The sequence below is a fragment of the Microchirus variegatus genome, assembly GCF_963457635.1.
Source record: "Microchirus variegatus genome assembly, chromosome: 20".
Taxonomy (NCBI): domain Eukaryota; kingdom Metazoa; phylum Chordata; class Actinopteri; order Pleuronectiformes; family Soleidae; genus Microchirus; species Microchirus variegatus.
Window position 1 is genome coordinate 6,761,547 of NC_139821.1, and position 26,771 is coordinate 6,788,317.

The window sequence follows — 26,771 nt, forward strand, 5'->3', positions numbered from 1 at the left end:
GTAAAGGTGAACGGCGTGGCAGCCATTTTGAATTTCGCTCCAACAACAAAAGCACTTGAACGTTACACACTTAAAATTGATTTTCGTTACACACGTTAATTAGCGACATTAGGCATATGCACATCGGCACATACAGTTGTACATAGTCTATGTTTATTATTTCTGCATAGTTATATTGTTTATTATATTTTTCCACAGTGCCGTTGCTCATTATTTATCTACTTTACAACTTTTATACTGTTACTTGAACTTGTCATTCATTGTGGACAGTGAAGAAAGAACTTTGTAGTACAGGGAAACATATTTTCCTGACAATAAACACATTGAATCTATCTTACAATAATTATATACTATCATTAGGAGCTAAATTTATCAAAGCGTTTTAAATATACATGCCATTATTGTCTAATGTAGCGACGCACCGAAATCAGCAAATAACTTCCATAATTTCCATCACACGTCATGTATTCTAATATATATCAGCAGAAGAAGAAACCAAAAAGCTGATAAATCGTTTTTTCAGCACAACTTACCTCAAATTCGGACAATTTTCCCGACATTAGCAGCCAAACTGTCTGCCGAGCCAACACTTCCGCGTCCATAAACCGGATGTAGATTAACACTCCGGCCGCTAGATGGCGGCGAAGTGCTTCCAATACGAGCCCTCGCATTAACCGGCATTAGTGGGGAAACACACGCCACTTAGGCTGCATTTGATTCGAATTCACGGGTACAAATATAAACTTTACTTTGATTACAGTTTTATAGGTGATAAAACTCCAATTACTGAAGATTGAACATCAGTTTCATTCAAAATTAAGCAGAGTTTTGAGGTTGAAAAGTGAATTTTAATTTTAAACTATTCTATCAAGTAAAGTAAAGTTATTTAATATTATTATTATTATTATTATTATTATTATCATTATTATTAATAAATCATATTTAAATTATGTAAAAAAAAAAAAAAGAACATTACCAACCATTATGAATATTCTTTATTCTGTAATTAACAGCTTTATTCTAAATTAGAACATTATTAACCTGATTTTTTTCTCTCACCAAATAAGTTGAATGAGTTAATTATTTATCTGAAATCACAAAAAAACAGAAAGAAGAGTTTGCTTTAAGAACCGAATGTTGCTCTGCTGTGACACGTGACGAGAAAAACACTTAAAGACGAGACGAGACGCTGCAGTAAAGCAAAGGACAACAACAATAATACACCCTCCAACATAATGGTCAAGATCATCTCTCTGCAGCTGAAAATGCTCACACACACACACACACACACACACACACACACACACACACACACACACACACACACACACACACACACACACACACACACACACACACACACACACACACAGAGGACATTTAAGGACAGTCGCCATGGTAACAGCACAGCCAGTGAGTTAGAAATTTATTTTTTTTGTCATAAATAAATAATACAAATGTTCTGAGATGTTACTGTTACGCCCTCTAGAGGCTCACTTCAGCACCTGCGGCTGGCCTTGATAAACAAGCTGCACAGGCAGTGAGACAACAGCGACCTCTGGTGGCACATTATGAGAATGACCATGTTCCTTAAAAAACAGGATAATGCTGGTGAATGTACTGATTTAAATATTGTTAAATATTGTTTTACTCCTTTATAAACGACTTTAGAATAGTTTTTTGTGTTTATTTTATTATAAAAATTTATTTGTATTGTCTGTACAGCACTTTACTGGTCAAATTTAGTTGTTTTTAAATGTTTTAATAAAGATAAACTGCTTTGAGGAAAATGCAGCGAAAAATATACAAATATACAAGATTTCTGATCATTTTGGCTTCTTTTCTTCGTCTAAATCAATAAAAGTGAATCATTTTGGTTTGAGGACAAAAACAAGACATTGGAGAAACACTTTGAAGAGGAAAATCTCACTTACCTCAAATTAGATTTTTGAAAAATCCACTGTTTTTTATGGCACACACAGCATAATATATATAAAAAAAACATAAAATAAGCTTTTCTTTTTGTAACGGAGATGTTTATTTAGACAACTGAATGCATGCCAGAAAGAACTGTGTTGTTACAGCAGCAGCAGTAACGTTCAGCTCTCGCTTTTCTAACTCGGGAGGGAGAGAGACTTATTTTGTGTGTGTGTGTGTGTGTGTGTGTGTTGGTACAAGAAAAAAAAACCTGGAAACGCGAATTTTATTGCATCGACACTTCGCTCTTGTCATGTGTTTAAAGGGGGGAGGGGACAAGGAAGACAGGTGGGGGAGTTTTATTTTACCGTCGTTGAATCGGGAGATTGAGGAGCTTTGGCCACGTGGAATCGTGAGTTTGCTGATATCATCACTGTGTTGTTGTTGTTGTTGTTGTTTGGGCAAAAAAGGAATTCACACAAAACACATAAAGAGAGACTTTAGATTATTTTTTTCTTTTTTAAAAAGATGCACTTACTGTAGGTAGCATTCACATGCAGTAAATAACGTGTCTTCTCCTCCTCTGACTACATTTTTCCTCCACTATTTTCTTTTTTTCAGTTGTTGGGTGGGGGGGGGGGAATTATCTTACACATAATTATAATAAAAATAATAATGGCTGCTGGATGAGGGTGGTTGAATTTGGGAGAAAGCGAGGACGTAATAATAATAATAATAATAATAATAAAAAAAATGACCTGTTATGGCAAAAAAAAAGAGACAAAAATTGTGCTTATTATCGGTGGGACGCAAAAAACCCCCACTGTACTTTAAAAATCCCCAAAAAGGGACTCCATTCAGTCACTTGGTCCATCAAAGATTCCTTGTGTAATTGCCGTAGTTTTATAGATTGATGAGCCCCCCCCCCCAAAAAAAAGAAAAAAATTACCATAATATCAAAAATAAATGCAACCCTTTCACAAAACAATGAGCAATAAATAATAAAAGTGGTGTTTCTTGTACTGTATATGTACTGTATATACACAGAGAGTTTACATTTTTGTTGTATATATGTACACAAAAACAAGAGGCAGTCTATTTCCAGACCCTTTTTCTTTCTTTTTTTTGTATCGTCTTAAAACTGGACTTCAAAATAAAATCCCAACAACATAATCGCTTACACACAGAATCCAGACGGGGATAATGCACAATGAGACTACTGTGTGTTGCTTTGTCATTTTCTGCCAAAAAAAACTGGTTTGGAAAAGGAAAAGAAAATATAAAAGAAATCAAAATAAAATAAAAGCCCCTAAAACTCCATAAAAATAACTAGCTTATTAAAACATTGATTGACAACAACATGCACGATGCTTTCCCAGCGTCCCTCGGATGGAAGAGGGTTGTGACGAAGCACTTCCATGTTTTATATTCTAACAACGATTCCTTTTGACGGAAGGTTTCCTATTGTCCTCGCCTTTCAAAATAAAATAAAATAAAACAAAAAGAGTTTTGTTGATCTGTTTCCCGTCGTACGCTAACTTGCAAGTTCACATGCTCAGGTCGCAGAGGTGCGGCGGCGAAAACGTCGCCATCGTCGTCGTCGTCATCGTCTCTGCTGCTTCCGCGAACGTCCGTGTGCATCTATAAATGTCCCCCACAACCGTCCTCTCAGCGTATTTAGTTCCATCTGCTCGCCCGACAAACACCTCAGTCAACATTTTTTTTTTTTTTTTTTTTTTTCTTTTGTCCCAGTCCCTATTTAAGTCGCTTATGTACAGGAGGTTGAAGAGTCTTGCCAGACGGTTTCCCGGGGCAACCAACCACATGCTCACACATTTACAGTACGCCTTTCCAGTTCCTCCATCCTCTCTTCTTCTTCGTCTCTTTGTTCCAAAATTATGGTGCTGTTATTTTTTTTGAATGACTGTTTGTATGTTCTACCTAAAAAAAAACTGCTGCAGTTATGGAGAGGTCACTGAAACACAATCTACACAATGTGCTTGTGCGGGTACACTTATGTGTGGATGCATGTTTTTTTTTTTTTTGTGCTTTGTGTGGTCGTCGATACTCGGTTGCATGTGTGTTACGCGCTTCTTCTGGTTTCTCCGTTCAAACGCTGCGCGGAGGTCTCTGGAGCTCGTGGGTTCTCCTGTTGCGTCCCTTCTTGTTTTCCTGCATCCGTCTCCACTTGGCCGTGTGCTGGTTGCCCGCCCGCGATCCCCCTGCCGCCGCTTGAGAGCCGCCCTGGCTTCCCTGGCCCTTCTGGCCGCTCTGCGTCTTCTGGTTGTTCTTGGCCGCCTGGCCACCTAACGTCCCCAGGTTTGTTTGACCTTTCTGGGAGTTCTGGCCCCGCGCCGGCCCCTCCACAGTCGGAGCTCCGGCCTGAAGCCATTGCCTGCTCTGTGGTGGACCGGCCTGCTGCTTCTGAGCATTCGGACCGAACGATTTAGGCCCTAATGGAGAGCTGGAGCCACCTTTGTTCCCCTGATCGTTATTCGCGGGCGTCTTCGCCTTCTTCTGTTTGCGCTCCTTCTTCCAAACTCGATCGCAGAACTCTTCCACGCTGTTGAGGTCGGGGTGATCCAAGAGAGAGAGAAAATCTCTGTACCACAGCCTGTGTTTGGCAGACTGACCTACGCCGCCACTGCTGCCGCCACTGCTGCTGCCACCACCGCCGCCACCGCCAACACCGGGGAGTCCTGGAAGGATGTCACCCAGTCTCTGAGCAGGGATGACCTGAAGGTTGAGGCGCTGCAGAGGCTGAATGAAACCGTGTTCTACCGCCTGACAGTGGTAGATGCCGGTGTCAGACTGTGACAGGCTGCGAATGAGCAAACCCTGGTCTGTACGAAGCATTCGCTCGTCGAGCTTGATCTGAAAAACAAGGAAAAAATTATTAAAAAACAGCTTTTTTGAACTTGATTTTCTTCTTTTTCTTTGTTTTTGGACCATAAAATGTAAAACCTAGACCTCTGGTTTGGCAGAAGAAAGAATATATTGAATAGCCACCAGGGGGCACATCAATTAGCGGCAAAGGTATTCCACATACTGGAAGACTAGCCTGATTAATAAAATCTGTAAAGATTTCTTGTTTACCAAAGAAGAAGACTGAAAACTGCACACTGTCAACGTAAACAATGAACAATGATAATAAAAAATGTTGAACAAAATGTGGCAGCCATGTTTTTCAGGTCTCCAGGAAACACGCAAAGATTAATGAAGGAAAACATTGAATGTAAACATAACCCGACATATAAAAACTCCACAGGAGGAGATTTTCGAGTTTCCACAAACCACAAATTTGGACCATAGAAACTCTGGTTTAGCCAAAGGTTCAACACAAACTGTAGCGATGTTCGTCATCGCGTGAAAAAACGGCCGTTTGTTTGAATGGGACCACTGTGTTAAAGAAATCCACGGGTCGTTCCAGCGAACGACAAAAAAAAAAGCTGAACCTGGTTCAAATTGTTGCCGTATTTGTCTTTAATCTTCGCTGCGACCTAAACAAACTCAGTCTGAACGCCTGCTGAGACAAAGTTAACCACAGTTGAAAATATTCTCTGGCGTCATGGAGTCACAAAGTCAACAAAAGTCTAAAGGTCGTGACACGATCACAGCAGGGGAAGGTGTCGGCCTCTGCAGAGAAATTATGTTTTGTCTACAGGAAAATAAATTACATGTCTGACATAGATAATAATAGTGTGTTACAGTTCAAATTAGGGTCGGGGAATCGCAAACAAAGAATGCAATCTGTATATTAGCTGCTAAATATTACCCCCAAAAGTACAACACGGTAAGTTTCGAATGAGCTATTCCACATAATTGACTCTTTCAGCTCTAGCTTTCAAACTAATTTTGTGTTTTTATAAGGGAGAAAAAAAGTGTGAGTACTCAAACTGGACGTATGGTACTGACATTATAGTGTGCTGAGCTTCGAGATGCATTCAAGAAACCTGTTCAATCTACAGTCGACTGATGTGTACATGAAACAACAATTAAATAGTCAGTAAGACAAAAAAGCATTTTGATAATTGTGGTCGTGAAGCTTTTTAAACAATAACGTGTTTTTTTTGTCTTATTTTGTCACTGCAAAATGCAATTTACTATGAGTAACACACACCCGCAAATGACCTGGGTGTCACTAAGTCTGGTTTGGTCAGTAGGGGGCGGTTAAAACATCAATATAATAATATTTCTGATAGTGCTGTGCAATAGGTTAACACATTTCCATGACGACTGACCGGAAAAAGACGCGCATGGCGTCATTTTTACGGCAACACCGGAATCCAGGCACTGTTTACCAGTTAGCTCCGTAAGCTGCATTAGCTCCTTTCAGCGCCGTTAGCGCGGCTACAGTCCAACTGGAGCGGTCTGTTTATTTAACGAAAAGAGCAGCGCTACAAATAACCAGCGTACCTGTGTACTGTGTATGTGTTTTTAAAGTTTAGCGTTACTTTACAGACTCATTTTAACAATCGGGAGTCACGTAAACATGACGTCACGCTCGTCTTTTACGGTCAGTCGTCATGGAAACGCGTCGTGCTTTAACGTTGACGCCATAACGTTAACGTTTGACAGCATTAATTTATGATATTTCACATAATTTCAAAGTAAAAGGGTTTGTTTTGATATGGAAAATGAACTCATTATAACTTCATATTAAGTATGAGTTTAAGAAACTTTGCCCGAGCCCCTTACCATAACAACTATCTAACCTAACCCTAACCTTAACCCTGAAAAAGTCCTTTAAAGTTGTGTGGCCCAGACAAAATGTCCCCACAAGGTCAAAATGTCCCCTCAAAGATAGTTGTTTTTTTTTAGGACGAGTACACACACACACACGCACCTCATGCTTGCGGTCGTCGTTGAGCTTCTGCAGCTGCCAGTAGATGAGCGCTCTCTGAGACTTGGGGCTGCACTCCAGGAACATGCTGCTGTTCTCCACGCCGAACACGCTCCTGTCCTCCACGCTGCCTCCGAGGCCGTCCACGTCGTCTGCTCGAACGGAGACAGGGAGAGACAGTGAGGACACCGAGACACAGAGTGAGCAGAGGGTGTTTGAGTTTGTTTTAGAAGCAATAGTGAAGTTACCGTGATGCTGGAGGTCTGAGCACTGAGAGAGAGGGTCTCCGTTTCTGATGTCCTGTCGTCTTGTGCGCCTGCACAGAAATGTGGATGTTGAATTAAAGCAAAGACACTTGGACACTTCTCAAACATAGAAGCAGGGAAACTTGACAAATATTTGAATAAAGATGGAATAAATGGATTTAATATGCAACATAAAACACCTTTCTTTTCCCTCACCCTTTACATTTTAACCACCATCGTGAATTATAAATGATTAATGGACTGTGAAAGACGCATGTATGCATCTGCAATGTTTGTTTATTTATTTGAATGTACACTTGTATGTATATGTACATGCATGCACACATGTATAAGTACGAATGTGCGTGTTTTTATGTGTATGCAAGTGTTAAATGTTGTCTGTGTCCTTATTTATGTTATAGATTTGAAAGGATTTGTTAATAAAACTTATACTAAATACGTATTAGTCGCACTAGGAGCAATTTAAGTTGAAATAAATCATAATAAATATATAATAAGACATAAAACATCCTAAGAGTGAATTTTACCAAACATACACTCATGCTGTGTACTGCTTCATTTCAACCACTAGGGGCCAATGTTGCCTAACTCACCTCCATGTGTATCTTCTCCATTAAAGGAGTAGAAATGTGTATTTATTCAACCTTTACTCTACTGTTTGAATCACATGTGTGTGGAGAAAACTGGCAGAATGTAAGAAGCGTAAAAAAAACACAACCTGCCGCGCAGTAAAGCTCCATTGCCTCCATTCTGACGAGCCGTTATTATAAAACACATACGCTTTGGTTTTCGCCCTTGAAATTCCTCCCTCCGCTCTTTTAGTCCGCTGCTTTCTCTATTTTCACTGCAAAAAATGTGAGGAGTTTTCACAGCCTGGCTTCCACTAGCGGCGCCTCGCTAACGCCAATGTGTCCGTCCCTGTTTCTGGTTGCCATGGACGTACGACGACGTCTGATGGACGGTGTAAAAACCGTGCGCGGACAGGTGTGGGTGAGCCAAAGGTGAGGGGGACGAAAAAAAGAGATGAAGAAGTGGAAGAGGAAACAGATGGAAGTGGAAATGTCACTGTGTGTGTGTGTGTGTGTGTGTGTGTGTGTGAGAATCCTTTCTCCTTCATTATCTCTCTGTGCCATACTGGTCTCTTTTCTCACACACTTGTCCTTCCTCCTCCTCCTCCTCCTCCTCCTCCTCCTCCTCCTCCTCCTCGCTAACATTCCTGTCGTTTTGGCCGTCTGAACACGTGCACGGCCCAGTGTCTGCTTCCCATTCTGGTTAGAGGGGAACATATTTGCAGTAGTGTAGCCGAGAGAGGAGAGAGGAGCTCTGGCCTTAACCATGGGGTGTGCCACCTCGACTGTAACCCTTCTGCGAGTGTGAGAAGTTCTAGAGAGTGTAAATGTGAGGGCTGCGGTGGTCAGGCCTAATCCAGAGGGGTAATTTGAGGGTGTGTATGTTCATACCTCCGTGCTGCAGGGTGAAGCGGTCAGACAGCTCCTGTTGGCTATAATTTAGTGTGTGTGTGTGTGTGTGTGTGTGTGTGTTCATCACAACTCACAGGGAACTGTTGCTGGAAGGAGTTCTAACCCAGGTTTGCTGGATCGCACCTCTTGGAACGTGTCTTAAATGACCGTATGTTGCGCCTGTGAAATATTACTACTCCAGATTACTTCCATATTTAAGCGTTTTGTGCGCGTACGTGCCGTTTGATGCGCTTGCTAATAGGGCAGTGGAGGTCTGACGTCACGCAAAACCAGGCTATGTGTGTGTGTGTGTGTGTGTGTGTCGAAAACGGCATTCAGCAAAGTCCTTAAAAGGCCAATTTCAACAGCACAACTGCAGGTGCTCTGATAACTGCCAGGTGTGAAGGCGTCAATGCAAAAGGCAAGACGTTGCAGAAAAGAGGCACAAACGCGCTCTGCTAACCCGATATAAACTCAGAAATTACACTAGTGTTCAAAAGTTTGGGGTCACCAAGACACTGACAAGATTAGAAATGATGATTTTTATTCAAAATAATAACTTTGCTTTTGTCAAAGAACCAGTAAAACTGCTTTAGCTGTGGTAACATCATTGCACTCGGGTTTTCTAATCATCCAATAGCCTTCTAACGCAATTAGCAAACACAATGCACCATTAGAACACTGGGCCTCTATACACCTATGTATATATTCCGTTAAAAACCAGACGTTTGCAGCTAGAATAGTTGTTTACCACATTTCCACCGGATTAATTTAATGTTATATTCATTGAAAAAAAGTGCTTTTCCTTCAAAAAATAAACATTTCTAAGTGACCCCAAACTTTTGAACGGTAGTGTATGCTCAAAGACGAGTGTATATGTGTGTTTTCTTACCTCTTGGCGGTGGGAAAGTATCTGGAACACTCGCTGCCGTCCCAGGCGCAGTAAGGGTCTCTGGCCAAACAGCACTCGGCGCACGCTTTCCCATACACCTCGCACCGGTGCAAAGACATCTGCGAGACGCCCAGAGACGAGCCAAGGTACAGCTGTTGCTGCAGGAGCCAAAGAAACAGCGAGGACTTAGCGGGTGAACGCTCACTGTGTGTGTGGCTCAGTAGGTTTGGTTCTCAGTCGGCACATCACAAAATCTTTGTTTTCAGATGTTTTTTTGTGTTTCTCTTGGCCTTGTTAGCTTGTCAACAACTTTTTTTTTGCATAAATGACAGTGTTGTGCTGGAACAGGTAGTTACCTGCTTGGTGGACAGCTCCATGGCAGTGATGGGAGTTGGCTCCTGTACACAAAAACAAATGCCGTCAGGGTTCACAATGACTTGCTGTTAACGCTGGATGATTTTTTTTCAAAGCCGTACCCTGAACACGGTCATCTCCTCCAGCACCACCTCCTCCAGGTCGTGCCAGCTCTCTCTGGGGATCGTCACCACTTTCAGCACGGTTCCCATATCTGAAAGAAAACGATAGGGATACATTACGTGTGAAGCATGTTCAGTATTACAGTCTCAATATGTGGTAACCTGAAAAATATTTGAAAATATTCTGTGGACTATTGGGATATCTACTGTCGAATATTTTTAAATATTATAATTTTTCAGTTTTCTAGATAAGAATAAATGCACTTTAGATTAGGGAACATATTCACCATTAACTAGGTGCTTACTAACATATACAGTATAAGTCTCATTACTAGCCCTTTATTAGTAATCATTAAGCACGTATTAACACCTTATTCTACCTCTATTACGACATGAATTACGATTTTAACATTTACCAATAAAGGGCTAGTATGCGACTTCTATGCATGTTAGTAAGCACCTAGTTAATGGTGAATGTGTGTTCCCTAATCTTAGAAATAAACGTCATTTTGACCCCTTAAAAACCAAACTAAAAGCTGAAAGCAACTTTTAAGTAAATTATCAATTTATTTCTACTGCTTTTACACAAGAACACAGTCAAAACTACAATTCCTATACTACTTTTTAGAAGAATAGGTTAACCCTAACCACCTACTATATAAACACACCTGACTAAAAAGTACTAAGTAAATTGGGATTGAATTTGTCAAATTTGGACACACGTCACAGTTTAAAATGTCACTTTTATGAACAAAAAGATGAGAAGAAGTTTTCTGCACAATTATTGTAATGTTATAAAAATGCAATATGTATTTTTATATATTTTATTTTACATTTTGTAAAGCCTGAATATTTGACCTACAAACACCCCCCCCGCCCAGGATGTCCATATAAGGAGTTGTGTATTATTCCCACTGCAATTTACCATGGGTGCACCTGCGGGTCAAAATTAAGGGTTAAAATGCTCATAACCATCTTTACTTGAGGAGTTTATTCATTTTTCAAATTGTGTGAAATCTGCGTACCTGTGCCGATGAACATGACATCATACTGTCCGTCCTCCGCCTCCACTCTGTCCACCACGAGCTGGGAGAACTGGTAGTCCACGTCTGTCCTCACCATGATGGGACGCCCCCCTATCGGGTGCACCGGGTTGTACATGGCCGGGTGACCCCGGGCAAACGTGATGACGTCGTCGGGGAGGTCCTTGGTGGAGTCAAAACCTCCAAATGTCTTACTGGGACACTGAGAGAGACAGAAAAGGACAAATAAATCTGCATTAATATCTCAAAGACAGCGGATTTTAAGGGGAAACTAAGTGGAAACTCACAGTTCCAGGGCGAGGGTAGGGCACTCTGCCTTGGAAAGGCACCCACTGGTAGTTGGGTCCGTCTCTGTGCGCGTAAGGACCCAGGAAAACCCGCCTTATGTCCGCCATGTTGTACATGCACACTGCCGAACCTTTAAATATGTTACTGTGGAGCCAAAGAGAGAGACAAATGGAGAAGAGGTGAGGGGTAAAAAAATGAAAAGAAAATACATTAAGTTGAAGAGAGGGAGGGAACGGGAGGGGCGGTGGAAACAGAGGACGATGACAGAGCCAAACAAAAGAGGATTTATAGATGATCGGTCACAAGACAGGGATTAGGGAGCTCGTGAAATACCGAAGAAAGACAACAAAATGACCCTTCATCGCACAAAGACGGAGGGGAGCAAGGTTGTCATTACCTAAGTATGGGAATGACAGATTGGAACTCCTCCGTGATTGCTTCCAGCATCTTGAGAACAGACAGGAATTTGGGCACAGCACCAATAAAACAGAAGACCTGCTTCAGAACACATTTGAAATCCACTCCAATGTTTTTGTGCGAGTGTTTGCCCCGCAGCCAGATGGGTGGATTTTGCTTTCGCTCGCCAGGCGAGGTCCAGCGCAGGCAAGGTCGATCAATCACACGGACTAAGGGAAATGACGGGGATTTTCAATTTATGCCTCGTCCCCGGTTCATCCAGAAGACAATTTCAACCGTGACTCACAGATTCCACGCGATCCGATCCAAGACGTACGGTATATAGTCCACAAATGTGATTAAAATATTCATGAGATTAGCGTAATGGAAGCTTGCAGATTTGCCTTACATGGAAATCACACTTAAATGGATTAAATAATCTAATTTTAAAGATGCGGTACGTAACTTCTACGTGACGTCTTTTGTTAGCGATATTATCTTGACTCTGTTTAGTCTTTGAAACAATGTCACAGTATTTGTATGTTGGGTCCTTCACAAGCTCTTTTGAGCAATACTATCAGACCTGATTAAAGGAGCATTGCGTGTATACAGCAGCAGTACAGGGGAGCTAGTGGTGTTTATACCATCAGAAACTTCTGAACAAGCTAACTGGTAAACGGTTCTTGGACTCCGGTGACGCGGCACGTAAACATGACGTCGTGGAAACGCGTCATGAATTAATGTGCGTTAGCGATGACGTCGTTAGTGCTAACACACATTAATTAGCGCTTTTAACTGCCGGTAACGTGCCCAGCGCTAGTTTTTAGGGTGCGTTCACACAAGCTCCTTCTTAATCGAACCCTAGTTCGTTTGCTCAAGTGAACCAAACGCAGGAAGCGGACTACAAGGCAGGGAATTGTGGGTACAAGACAACCAAAACATACACCCGTACGTATGCGTTTACGTGTCGTACGTTCTCGTCTTCCTCTCCTTGAGTACATTTTTGATGCAGCGCCGCCTCAGGTGAGGAGGGATGGAAACGACCCGAGTCATGCAGCTCACAACTCACTTTACAAGCACAAAATTGCCGCTGTCACTGTCTGTCTGACTATAGCGAGAAACACAGAGAAAACGCTTTGTGTAAAAGTATGAGACAATGGCTTGAATGTGACAGACAGTTGCTTATGCTTAAATGTTACACGCTGCACTTTCAAGTGTCACATTTTCCTTTTTTTTCTCTCTTTTCTGCAAACGGTAGATTTTCATATTGCAGCGAATCTCTTTCGCCTTTTGCAGGAAATGAACGCTTCAGTAAGATTTGGGACGTCCTTTGTCTCGGCTGACTGCGATGGCGAGTTGTATCAGACTAATTATAAAGATGTGGCTGGCGCACACACACACGCACACGCACACACAGTACTCAGCAAAGCATGGAAGATGAATGGATTAGCATTTGAAAATGTTAATTACAGAGAAATTCAATTAACTCCGGGGGCAAAAACAGACACTCCTGCGTCTGTGCTGAAGAAGGAGGGCGAACATGTGTCTGTGCAGATACATGTGGCCGCTTCAGAGGCAGCAAATTCGATAACCCCTTGCCACACACACAAAACATCGATGCAAGCAAAGACACAAACACACAGTGTGGAGAAACAATCAAACATTGATCTGTCAGTGGCAGCTTCTCTGTGCCTCATTAAGCAGTGATATTAAAAGCCGCTCCCTTTGCATCTCTGTTCTATTCATCTCTGAAAACCGGCCACTTAGAAAACCAATTAAACCACTCTAATTCCTCAGTGCCCTATAATTGAATTTTAAAGCATGCATATGTGTGTGTGTGTGTGTTTGTGGGCAGGCACACATGTGGTGTACGTAGGTGAACACCCACCACACTGAGGAAAGCTGAGAAAAGGCCATTCCGGCCCCCGGTGACACACGCTGACTGACAGTATGTGTTTGCTTGTCTTTTCAGCCCGTTGTCATGATTAGCTGTGATTGATTGTCGCCCGCTCCTTTGTTCAGAGCGGTTTTAGAGACACTGCTGGACCCCCTTTTTTTGTTTTTATCCCCCCCTCCAAATGCAAATTCATCATCCTCATAAGTGCCACCATCTGTGCCATTTCAATACATTTATCTGCCTTGGCCCGTGCCTTCACCCTCTCCACATGCTTCAATAGAGCCACACCCGGACTCTGAAAAACCCCTATTCAACGCTGGGGAGGCAGCCAGGAGGACGGGTATAGAGAGAGAGAGAGAGAGAGAGAGTGAATATCTTGTTTCTCTCGCCCTCTGTCGCTCCATAATCTGATTTCCCCGCTGCCAAGGTTTCAATGATAAAGAAGGGACAGGTAGCAAAGAAATGGGAATGGGCTCCAATCTGAGTGGAGTGGTCGAGGAAAACAAGCATGAGACACCTGTAAGTGGATTATAGAGCGGGGGGTGCGGCAGTGTCTGGATCCTGCACTTTTTCTCCAGTGTCATTCCAGATGTTTTTGAATAAAAGATGAAGTGAAAGGAAGATTTTTTTTGTGTGTGTGTGCTTTTCAAATACAAAGGAAATAACTTTTTCCAGGACACTGAGAATATATCATCTCCTTCTAGTCGCCTAGCAACATTATCAACAAAACAAACGGGTGATGAAGGTCGTGGAGAGCGAGTCGGGGCGGAAACGTACCTGGATGTGGTGAATACGGCGTAGATTACGGGGTTCTTCGGGTCCTTAGAACTCATGAGAAACACGTCCTCTGAAATCAGAAGGAGAATAAAAATAAGAGCGAGTGAAGCAAATGTTTTTTAAGTTTATGAGTTTATCTTTTCAACATACACTAGGGCTGTAAAATACAAATACATTTAAATTGTAAATGTTAATTTATTATTCCGCTTTCTATTAGTCCAGTTATCCGGTTAATGCTGCTTTAAGTTAAGAAATGAAGTTAAGATATTAACCCCAGCCCTCTGCTGGACCACATGGTGATTACTTCAAACAGCCTGATGCACTTTTAGGCTTCACATTCGAATGGATATCTGAATTTCAGATGAAAAAATACACACTTACGCAGTTCGTCAAAGTGTGTATCGATGCCATTGACGCCGGGGACCGAACACATTAACCTCGCCTTTAGGAAGGTGGTCCACTTGTTGACCAGACTCCTGTGACCTCCCATATCGTTCTGTAACAACATCAACACATCTGTGTAAGAGTTCGCATCGATCAATACGATGCAAGAATACAGTACACTGCGATGAGGATTTCGTGTTTTTCTTGTGTTGTTACCTTACACAGTTGTCCTATCCTGGCGATGGTCGCCTTCCCGGTGTGCTCCCCGTCGATGGCGTTCTCCTTGAAAAACAGGAAGATCTTGTCGTCCTCGGGGTTGTCGCTCTCGGGGATCAAGTGAACGCTGACAAACCTGGGGTCTAAAAGAAGAAAAGGAGGTAAATAATGGCACCTTCTGCAACCTCCTACTGTACGTTGCCTGTCGATTAACCTGAATTGAAGCTGGGATGTTACTTTTACCCACTGTTACTGAAGAAGTACGTTATAATTAACACAGGAATTAGTCTAATATTCAACAGCTCTTTTCCTGCGTTCAAGAGGCTGCCTTCTGATTGCAGGCTACGTGCCCTGGCTGCAGGATCCAGCGACCTAATTGTAATAACGTATAGAGTATATATATATGCTGTATATTCTGCTACACATGTAAAAAAGATAATCAAAGGTTTTAAGTTAGGGCTAATCGAAGAGCGAACACTACAGTCCATGAGTGAAATTGTGCGGGAAGGAAACGCGGGCTGCAGTTCACTTTACAGCCACACGTGTCGCTAGAAACAACTGTTTCTTGGAACGTACGTTAAGGCTCTTTAATAAAAGTAAGCAGTTAGTGCCTAAAGTGCATAAAAGAGGCACTCTCGTACACGTGTTCACATGCAGACGCTCACTCGGCACAAATTTAATTTTACAATCTAACCCTCTGTCCCGACTATAAGCCTCTCACCCCCATTTTACACCTCAGTCGGCAATCTCCCATGATGCTCTCCAGTCACGGCTCAATAAAAAACAGCCATTTACTTTACACCCCGGTGTTATAATATCCGACTTTAACCCAGATCGAGACACAAAAAAAATCTCGTATAAACCCCCCCGTCTCTGGACCACATCCCCGCAAACACACATGGCTCTGATTGTCACGTGAACAAATTTATCTCAGCGTTAAGCTAAAGCGGGGCAGACCGAGCCGAGATCTATCTTGATTTTATTTTGAAGGGGGGGACGGGGGCGCGAGGGCAAAAGCGGACGCCACAGCCACTGAGGCGTCGTCACGCGTAAAACGAGCCCGTGTCTAAAAGCTCGGGGGTTAGCCCGGAGAGAAACAAGCCGTGCCATGTTACGCCTCCATGGCCGTTCAGGATATAAGAGGAGCTGTGAAAACGGAGATTGTGGCCAAAGTGGGAAGCAGATTTATAAGCTCTGTGCGGGTGCGGGTGCGAGGGAGGGTGGGGGGGGGGACCTCCGGCATGAATCATGCACACCTCACACATGCTTTCAGACCTTTATTGTGAGACTTAAACGCACACATTAATAAATCCAACGTTGCAGACATCAAGGTCGTATAATTCATTACATTTAACTCCTGACACAAGCCCACTTCATTCAGAGGAGGTTTAATCCAACCTCACTTTGAGAGGGAATTAAAGACGTGTAAATCAAATGAATAAATCAAGACTATCTAAACCCAAGCGGCCGTTTAACCCTAAATCTTTTTTGTTAATGAGCGACTCTAAGCGTTCATTATTATTTGTTACCGTGTAACCTTGTTGATAAAGGCGCGACAGAATATCCCCATTCCACTAATCCATGCAATTACAATCCCCCCTTTTGTGGAGTGGGATTTGGATTTTGAAGAAAGGAGACAATCCCCGGAGCATTTTGTTTGAACAAGGTGAAAGATCGATGGGGATTAAAGTGGCAACAATGACTTCTTCCCTTTTAACTCGCTCTTTATTAATATGTCACGGTAATCAGGCCCCGCAGAGGTCGGTGTTTGGGATTTTTCATTGGGTGCCGGATGAGGGAGGGAGGAGGGGGGGGGGGGGTTACTGCGAGGAATTTGACTCCACTACAGGAAAACAGCTGAGAGTGGATTAGTTGTGTGGGAACGATGGAGGGGGGGGGGGCGGGAAAGTGATGGCACAGCTTGAGGGAAAGGTTCAAACTCAACCTTTTATGTCTGCTTCGGTGCCGACGGATACACAGGCGGACCGGAACAGACAACAACCCTCACTGCTGCTGCGGCTAATCTGACCCGCACGGACAATTCCTGCGACTGTGTGAATGGGCTCCGATATCTGATGACTGCAGGAGGCTTATGAGGGGAATCTGATGCTTTAAAATCTGCTGGAAAAAAAGTTCAGCCGCATCTTTCTTCGCAACTGGGACTTAATTCCGCTTTGTAGTGAATAGTGTGTGGAGACAACAGGTGTCTACTTTCATCACTACCGCTCAAAAGTTTGGGCTCACTTTGAAATGTCCTTATTCTTGAGGGAAAATCACTTTTTTTCAATGAATATAACATTAAATGAACCAGAAATACATATTGTTAATGTGGTAAACGACTATTCTAGCTGCAAACGTCTGGTTTTTAATGGAATATGTACATAAGTGTATAGAGGCCCATTTCTATAGTGTTCTAATGGTACATTGTGTTTGCTAATCACATTAGAAGGCTATTGGATGATTAGAAAACCCGTGAAAACCCTTGTGCGGTTATGTTAGCACAGCTGAAAACAGTTTTGCTGGTTCTTTGATGAAAGTTTATAAAAATCATCAACTCTTTTGATGAATAAAAGTGTGATTTTTAATGGAAAACCCACAAAAAAAATGTATAGGTGAGCCCAAACTTTAGAACAGTAGTGTATATCCATATCGTTTTTACCATTCAGCCATCTTGAATCATGCTGCTCCGTCCTGATTGGATGATGATCTCCCAGCGTACGGAAAATTGCAAAGTCCCTTCCCATGAAATCGGCAGACGTGCCAGAGTACAGTTCTCCATCTGCCAGTGAGACAAGTTGAGTTAGGAACAAATTACGCAGCTCTGACGTGCACGCACATTTTCTGGAACTAATCGAGGTTCCCCGGGATCAAACTCACCGATCAGGAGCGAGGCTGAGAGCATCCTGGGGTCATAGGGGCTTTTCCCGCGGCCGTTCTCGAAATGCGATGCCAGCCGGAAGATGTTGTCCTGCCGTGGAACGGGTCAGAGTTCAAAATGAGGGCGAGGGAAAGCCAAATTAAGACTAAGCTAAAGGTACATTTGAAGCCTGTGTTTCAAATTACGGCATAGTCTGACTTCAGGGACGGGAATCGGCGCAACTTCGGCAACAATATGACCAAATTTGACCAAAAAGTCTGCAGCAGAGCAACTCAGAGGAACATAGAGAAGAACACTTTAAATAGCCTTAAAGAGACTGTAAATAAAGTTAAAGTTACAAAAGAGAACTTTTAGTTAAATGAATTACTGACAACACGTGTTTCAGCTCAGGAGAACACACGCAGGGTTTCTTATACCTAAAAATCTGCATGGTGCAAACAGTCAATGGCCTCCCCATTGACAGGCTGCAGCACCCATGCTGTTACATTGATTCTGCTGTAAAGCTCTATCACAGAGACTGATTAAACTTTCATGTTGGTGAGAAAGCTGTTTAATTTACCGTCTTTCGCACAAAGGAAAACATCGATGAGGAGATAATCAATGAGTGGCCCGAACACTGCTGCAGCCTGACAGGAACTCTTACAATATTGGATTTTTATCTCTCATTAGTTTAGCACAGCGCGGGGTGTCACAATTCACGACTCCCTTAATGAAAACTCAGTTGAAGTCTAAATGGCTTTATGCATATATATAACTGATTAAAACCCCACAGCATTCGTTTAACTAACACTCAACTTTGTTTTTTTTTTTACCTCCGCTCTTTTGCCCATTTCCAGATAAGAACAGATGGGGTGGAAGGCTCCCGTGCCGCAGATGTACAGGTGAGTCTGGTTGTACGGCTGCAGGACTCGAACGAAGTTGGAGCACTCCTTCTGAAACAGTTCATATATGTATTAAACACTTGTAAACAAACATTACAGTACAGAAACAACATAGGATATTACTATGCTTGTAACAAGATGGAAGAAACTTTAAAAAAAACTCATGTTTTAACTTCGTATTAGCATCTAATTTGATATTATTTTGACTGAAATTGCGATTGCAATATGATTCGTGCTATAAGAATGAATGGTGATTTGTACATTTTCATTTGAATAACACATTTAAAATGATTTCTGTAATCTGTCACCTTATATCAGGTTAGAATTAGTGATTTAAGCATGTTTTTGTTCAATAATACACTCATTTTGCATCATAAATAGTGTTTGTACTGTTAACTACGTATTGTTCCATATCAAAAGAGACACTTTTACTTTGATATTCCGTGAAAAATCAACACAAAGATCATTATTTCATTGTTGAAACACAATAATAAATTTCATATATACATATACAAAAATTCATTTTGTATATGTATACTCAGTATATCCTGCAATCGAATTCCATATTAAATTACAATATTTAGTCTAAAATGGTAATTTGACACACATTTTTGGCGTTAAGAAATTTTGCACTTCCTGTAATTTAGGCCGTTTGTGATTTTGATAAAATTTTGATTAATTGTGCAATGTTTATTCATCAAACTTGATAATAACGTCTATTATAAAGTTTATTTTTCCTTCCACACATTTTCTCTTATTCTTGTTGATTACCAAGGACATAAAACGGTATTATTTCCCTTGAACACAATTAGTGCCACACAATTACCCTTTTGTTAGTGAACAGTAACCATAAAGATCATTTTATACAGTAAAAGTAACAGCTGGAAAACAGATTTAAAGGATTTATATGATAATGTACAGCAGTAGCTTCCACACTGCCAATTCCCTCCTTTTATAGACGGGTTTACCCTTTATTAAAACAAACTGGACACTTACAATAAAGAAAAAAGCCCTGATGTGATTTGACTGAAAATGTTGGAGAATATTTGGGGAATAGAGAAAAGCTTTGTTGGAAGTTGGACGTTTAAAGCGGGGACTTTCCACTTGGTTTTTGGGGGGAGAAAAAAGAAAAAGAAAAAAAAAAGGCACTGAAGGAAATCCCACCTGTAACTCAAATCAAGCGAATCTACCTCCAATCTTTAATGATCCATATGTTTCAATTTAGCGAGGGTATTTGGGTTGGCGCTCCAGGAGACGCTGATAATCCCAGTGGTGTGAGACTGTTTATTAGAGTGCTAATCAAGGAGATTGGTTCGGTGCAGGAGGCTTATTAGCAGCCTTGAGGACCTGATTTGGGCACATGTGTTTAAGAGATTAGTCTGGGGGTTTTGCCTAATTACAAATACATGCTGGATACCCAGCTAACAAATAAGAACAGCAAGTAGTTTGGGGATTTAAGCGCATTGCCGTGTCGTCACATCACAGGCGCAGACGGCCAAATGATTCCGTTTGGTCTCCTCCCTTGAACACATGTATCTCTTCAGGCTTTTTAACGTCTCCGTCGTTTCAGTTTCACGTCTCTCAGATGAGACATAAATGGATATGAGGTTGCAGGTTAGACTCGAGACATTTCCCAGTGCAAAACAACATTAACTCGGCATCATGTGCTCAAAACCCAGGCGTTAATCCATGTTATTTAAAATAATTTGTGTGTGTCGGCTGTTTTTCCTCCACATTTGTATGATTCAAGGTGACAACTTGGGAAATGCACTTGAACTTGTTGAGAGAATGTGAAAATAGACACCACATACTTTAGCTCACACACACACTAGAAGCTCATTATAGAGCTATAAAGCCAAGTTAGCTGGCTAGCCTCACCCTACAATTAGCATGTTTGATTTGCTAGGCCCAAATGAGCTAAAACAGAGTCCTCCAAACTGTTCCGTCTTTGCTTCCATTATTACACAGATTAAAATAACACACTGGAACAAGATATTAATCAGTCGGACGTGGAAAAGCTGGCAGCAGAGCTAGCTTAGCTGTTTCCCCATTAGCCTATGTGCTAAGCTAAACTATCTGACTGTAAGCTAAATTTACTGTACAGACACAAGATTTCTATCATCTAAAACAGCTTAAACTAGTCAAGAATAGTGTATTCTTAACATTTTTATACATTATGTGATTACTTTTTTGTTTGTTTTGGTTTTCATCTGCTAGAAAAACTAGCATAAGCGAGCATAGACCAACAAGGAAACTACGTTATGCTGGTTTTTCCAGATGGGTATATTTATCACATGTAAAAAAAATTTCTGCTTATTTTTTTTTTACTGTTTGGATTGTTCGTCTCAATTGTATTATTGTATTATTGTATATGTAAGTATTGTTTTTAGAAAATATGAGAAAAAAAATTGAAAAATAACTGCAATTTCAATAACATTATCCCTAAATTTACCATTTACACATCACACTGGTGGTTTAGTATAGTTTTTCAATTAATCCTGTGGGCCGGATCAGACCCTCTTGCAGGCCAGTTCTGGCCCATGGGTCGTATGTTTGGCCCCCCTGCTCTACACTAATTGGGTTGTTTTTAAATTGCAATTTTAAAAATTATTATCCTAGAGACCACTTTTTGTAAACTGATGATCCAAACAAAGAAAGCTCACTTTAGTTATCTTGTACTACATGTTTTTTGCATTTATCTGGGTTGAATTAAAGTATTTAACACCATTAATCTCTAAGTGTTATCCTAATCCCCAACAAAGTTCAGCCACTCTGTTGCTGCTGATTTGACAAAGACGGACTAAACCTCGGCGATGTCTTGTGGCTAACCTCAGCCACGTCTCTGTGTCTAGATGACTGTGTTAACTTAATGACTTTACCCTCTGTTTTTCCTACTGTCGAACAGCGAAAGCACATGTGTGCCCTCGCATCATTCTCACGCCCCCCGGATTATATGCCATTTCACATTGTCAGCTCTGTTTAGGATTTTACATGGCTGTCTTCACGTCAGGCTCATTAGCTACGTGGGAGGCGATGTTGCACCTAAACACTGACAGACTTTTCGTAATGCAGCAGCCTTGTCCGTCTTACTCTCAGGGAAAATGGATTTCCTGATCACAAACCATTTTATTATACGAAAACCACAACAGCGGCAGAGGATAAATGAGTCATTATTGGATAAAATTAATGACTCTCTCTGGACTGGTGACTTTCCATGAGAGAAATGGGCTCACAGATATTTATGTGGTTTGTTTAAATTTGGAGTTGAGTGAATTTTGAGATTGTGCTGAGGTCTCTATAATTGAATATGGAAAATTCGGCGGGGTTTGTAGCACAACTTTGGGACTATTAATTTCCCTCTCGTGTCCATAAGAGCTGGGCAGACAAATCGGAAATGACATCATGACACATTTCGGTATCTCAAACCTTTGTTCGCTAAATCAAATGCAACAAGCAGGGCCAAGTTACAGACCCATCCTGCCAAAGGGAATGATACACCCATCAGGCATTTTGGAGGAAGAGGAGGAGGAGGAGGAGGAGGAGGGGGCAGCTGTTACATTTGTTCTGCGGCTATAAAGTGTGGTTTGGAGAAATGCATCACTTTGGAAGCTCTGAATGCTTTGGTCGTGTCCCAATCAAGGCTTCCTCTCACTGCTCCATTTTCAAGGGTAAACAATTTTTGTAGCACGCAAATATCTCATCGCTGTATTTTGTGCGTTTTTGCTGCCAGAGCACAACCTTTTTTACAGAGCGCGAGCGAGCGAAGGCTGTAGTGTTCCTCGCGAGGCTGTGACTTCATATTTGAGTGTGGAAAAAAAAAAAAAAAGGCGAGAGATCTACAGACACCAGTGGAACCTCTGTGATTTAAAAGGCTCTATGTAATTCTGGATAATCCTTAAACCCTGCAGCCCCGCTGCACTCGAGACTCATCCAGCCATGAAATTAAGATCAGATACGACACACACACAGAGAGAAGGGGAACCATTCCAACACCGTCAGGCAACACAAACAGAGCCGGTGCCATACAGTATGTGTTCAGCAAAACCTGTGCAAGAAGTGCACATGTGCGCAAACACACCGCGCCAGATAACGGGGGGCCACAAACAACGCGCGCTTCCGCGTGAATATGCAAACGTGTGCACACTCTCGGGGTCGCACACTCGCAACATTAACGGAAGAGCGTGATTGTTCTGGAGCCATTGACACGCAGGGAAAGTGTGACCGAACATCTGTCGTAACAGTGTGTTCAGATGTTGTGTCGGTGGTTAATGGCTGGTCCACAGAGGGTACAGTGAGCTGGAAGTGAAGTGGGACGCCATTATTTTTAGCCGAGCGAATTTCCATCAGCGCTCTCGTGATTCTGCTGACGCTGGAATCACACGGTTACTGCTATGATTAATAATCTTGGTAATTCTTTTGTTTCAGCTTGTTTATGTATGTGTTTAATTCATTCATTGACAAAAGGAAATTTAAAATAAACACAAAATTCTATTAAATCTGCCCCTTTGTCGCAATAAACACTTTACAAAGAGCATCACATTATCTGACAAAACAGAAACGAACAAAAAAACAAAGCAATTATGCAAATAAAGCAACATAAAAGGAAAACTAAGTGCAAGCTAACGCAGCCTCTTACATTCTAGACTTATTTACCGACTTGCAATTATATTTAATAGGTCATACAAATGTATTATAATACTTCTTTTAAATATATTTTTATATGTAACACTGGATTAGTTTATTTGGTTACTTTGTTTAGATTCTTCCATAAACTGACTCCCTGACTAGCGAAATACAAATCCAACAGGACCTGAAAGATGGTGTTTATGTACAAAAAGTACAACAGTGACCTTTTGCATTTAACACAGTCACTACAATCCTGATTTAAAACACTGAAGGGTGTGGTTGCCAAAGTTTCCCAGAACACGAAAATAAGGAGCTACACTTATTAGCTAAAGCAGGCAAAAAGAAGGCAAAAAATAATGGTCTGTAAACCAAAATTCTGTGTGAGAGGGTGATGGATGGGCACAGACATTGGCATCGCTATCGTCAACTTCCTCACTACTGTAATAAACTCTTGTCATGCTTCTCCTTTGGTTGAGACGTTTTTGAGATGTGAAGTGAGGCTTTCTACGTTTGGCAACCTGTGTCAAAGCTGCATTATTGGGGTGAATAGCAGTTGGATTAAAACGAAAATAGGATCAGTGAAGCCAGTACTTCTCTGATGACATATCATTGTCGTTTCAGTACTTAGTATGATACAATCTGTACATATATATGGATGTGAGTGACTCAAATTGGCGACAGAAGCAACAAACTGACACCAAATCATGACCGTAGTATGAATATGGACTTACCCCATAGTCTTTCCCTGCCCACTTGCATTCATCCCTCTTGGAGGGGGTGGCAGGCCACGCAATCTGTGCAGAACGAGACAAGAGACAAAGTCACACTATGCCGGAGGTGCAGAGGAGTTTTTAACGTGTTGTTTCTTGAAACAGTGAGGCAGTGAGTCAAAGCAGTGAGTGAATCAGCGTGAGGGAAAGAAGGATTTGTGTCATTTTTCCGGGAGAATGACTTTTGATTTGTCAGGTTTCACATCGAGTAAATCTAAACAATGCATTCTTTTGTTGTGAAATTAGCATTGAGTGAAAGTATGATACATGAGTAACTACATAAACAAAGACAGACGGCATCAAAGAAGAAGTGGAGAAGAAAAGGAATGTGAATGACTTGAAACCAAAGTATGGCAGAACAAGCAGGAACTCTACCCTTTATGTTACACATGCTCGGTGAAAAAAAAGACATTTTATATTTCCTAAAAATGGCTTCTGGTTCAAATTATAGGATTTAAAACGATAAAGTCCTTTGTATAGTTAGAATCCCGGGGCATATGGTTGCACTTTTCACTTCAAATATGAAGAGAAAACAAGACTTTGATATATTCTTACAGAAAAACGATGGGACTTTTGCAGTATTTTTGTGCTCATGGTGAATCCATATATGAGCCCAGAGGCCTTATCTTACACACACACAGTGACAAGTGGCGCCAAACATGACAGAAGGGTTATTGTGACTTTAAGACCCTGAGATATCCATGTTGTTTTAATAGGAAATACATTCTCTCACACGATATGAGCGTCAGCGATCGCTTTGGATCTCACATTGAGGAATAGTGTGATTTACTGTTAGTGTAAGTCTGTCATATTTCACTTTTCTTACAGTATTTCAGCATCATTTTAAAGCTGTGTGACAAAGTCGATACATGCAGTTCAATTTTTAAGTTAAATTTCAAGTAAATATTCACTTTTTAAAGGTTTAAAAACAAGACGGAGCACCATATAGTTACTATGGCTGTTAATTGGGATTATTTTCATCACTGGTTAATCTGAAATATGAGCATATTCACATTTACTGATTTTTATTTTAAGTACTGAACCACTTTATTTTCATATTAATCGATGATCTGAATGGTTACATTTCAATGAACAATTACCTTTTTGCTTATTGCAGTGTTCAAAATTCTGATTTAAGATTTGAAAACGATGAATAACAGCGATCCAAGACTGATTTTTATTGGTTTAAATATACAAAGCTCAACTCTTTTGAACTAATCATCGCCAATAAACTAGCAGAAGTGAATTTGGCCACACTGTAAAGAGCACCCAGATTTTTTTAAAATAGGAGAAGTCCTCCTGTCACATGAATTATGACCACATGTGGCCGTGCATGGACGAGCATTAATGCATAAGGGAATGATTATATATATGTATATATGTACTAAAAAACCTGGGTGTGATTGAGCTCGCTCTTATTTGCCCGGTGGCCTAACAGGTGTTGAGAGCTTGAGACGGCGACGCAAAATGTATGCAGAAGCATGTTTATGCATTATTATGTCTCTATAACACACATACATGTTCTCATTGTTTAAATCCTCTCTAGATCAACTGAGTTCTTCTTTCTTGGGGAAAGCTGCGTTGCACATTTTAGGCTGTAATTACATTAGTTTCGCTTAATCACTTCTTTTTTTGGGGGGCTTTTATCTCGTAATGTTGCAGTAAAAAAAAGAAAGAATGAGACACACACACACACACACACACACACACACACACACACACACACACACACACACACACACACACACACTCCCCCCCTCTTCTCTATGAATTTTTCAGCACTGCTGGGCTCTCTCTGCAGGCTGCAGCCCGGTGTCAGTCTTCTGTGTCAATGATAGCCGCTCGAATCTGATAAAAAGACTGTTAACCTAGTCCAGGTGGAGTAATGGAATTACGGACAGCCCTGTCTGGACCGAGACAGGCGGCGGGGAGGGGTGAAGGAAGGGGGAGGTGGAGAAAAAGGGTAATGGACTCCAGAGGGAGAGAGACGAGAGGCAAAGGAGGAGGAGAAAGTCGAGCACACGAGGTCGAACCTGTTTGTGGTCTCTGTTGATGTTGACGAGGTCAAAGGAGAAGATGTGGTCCTCGGCTCCCACCAGGAGTCTCCCCCGCTCCTCGTCCAGGAGGAACGTGTCGTAGCCTGAGCTGTTGGCCAAGCCGTTGAAGGTGACGAGGTTACTGGACTCTAACATCTCTGGAAGACAAGAAGCACAAAGAGTTGATGTTAATAATAAAATTGCCATTAATTACTGTAAAAAAATAGATTTCAATACCGTTTTTTTTTTACCAAAAAAGGCCCAGTATGTAAGAATTAGTGACAGCTGTGTATTAAGGCCATACTCAAACATCCATATCTGCCAGTAAATCCCTCCTAAACGTTACACACAGGACCTTTAAAGTCATTTTTTTTCTTTATTGCTCTTTAACTTCCCCTTTCATACGGACACACATGAGTCAGACATAGCGTGCGACATTTAAAGTAAACCGTGTCCCAATCAGGGACACAATTGAAACTGTTCAGTCGTGTGATTGGCTGAATAATTCATACGAGAGTCAGGGAGGCACAGAGGAGACGCTGTGTGTGACGCCTGTATCTTTAAATATGTTATAATGTAGAATGTAAGAGTTTGTTACTGCAGTGTGATTCTGCACCAGGTTCCATTCCAGTGGTTATATCCAGAAACTCAAGACTTTAAAGTTAAAGTGGGTCAAAGTCAAACCAGATCGCTGACATGTCAGTTAACGTTTAATCACAGCAGAG

The 26,771-nt window shown here is 41.5% G+C and overlaps 1 protein-coding gene across 2 annotated transcripts in view; it reads right to left on the reverse strand.

Moving 5' to 3' along the window:
* Positions 1–2,896: 2,896 nt before the first annotated feature.
* The window catches only part of sema3aa (sema domain, immunoglobulin domain (Ig), short basic domain, secreted, (semaphorin) 3Aa), a 39,516-nt gene continuing 15,641 nt past the window's right edge, over positions 2,897–26,771 (reverse strand). The window contains exons 2-17 of one of the 2 annotated variants that reach the window (XM_083907355.1): positions 26,044–26,204; positions 23,972–24,034; positions 18,546–18,662; positions 17,733–17,823; positions 17,515–17,634; positions 14,856–14,998; positions 14,637–14,751; positions 14,256–14,325; positions 11,185–11,329; positions 10,880–11,099; positions 9,855–9,946; positions 9,735–9,776; positions 9,379–9,536; positions 7,009–7,076; positions 6,764–6,912; positions 2,897–4,791 (exon numbers count right to left, since the gene is read on the reverse strand). In XM_083907355.1, the coding sequence (XP_083763481.1) occupies positions 4,027–4,791; positions 6,764–6,912; positions 7,009–7,076; positions 9,379–9,536; positions 9,735–9,776; positions 9,855–9,946; positions 10,880–11,099; positions 11,185–11,329; positions 14,256–14,325; positions 14,637–14,751; positions 14,856–14,998; positions 17,515–17,634; positions 17,733–17,823; positions 18,546–18,662; positions 23,972–24,034; positions 26,044–26,204 (2,519 nt within the window). In that variant the 3' untranslated portion in view covers positions 2,897–4,026. Of the gene's footprint in view, positions 4,792–6,763; positions 6,913–7,008; positions 7,077–9,378; positions 9,537–9,734; positions 9,777–9,854; positions 9,947–10,879; positions 11,100–11,184; positions 11,330–14,255; positions 14,326–14,636; positions 14,752–14,855; positions 14,999–17,514; positions 17,635–17,732; positions 17,824–18,545; positions 18,666–23,971; positions 24,035–26,043; positions 26,205–26,771 lie in introns of both variants that reach the window. The other variant, XM_083907354.1, reaches the window with a different exon arrangement.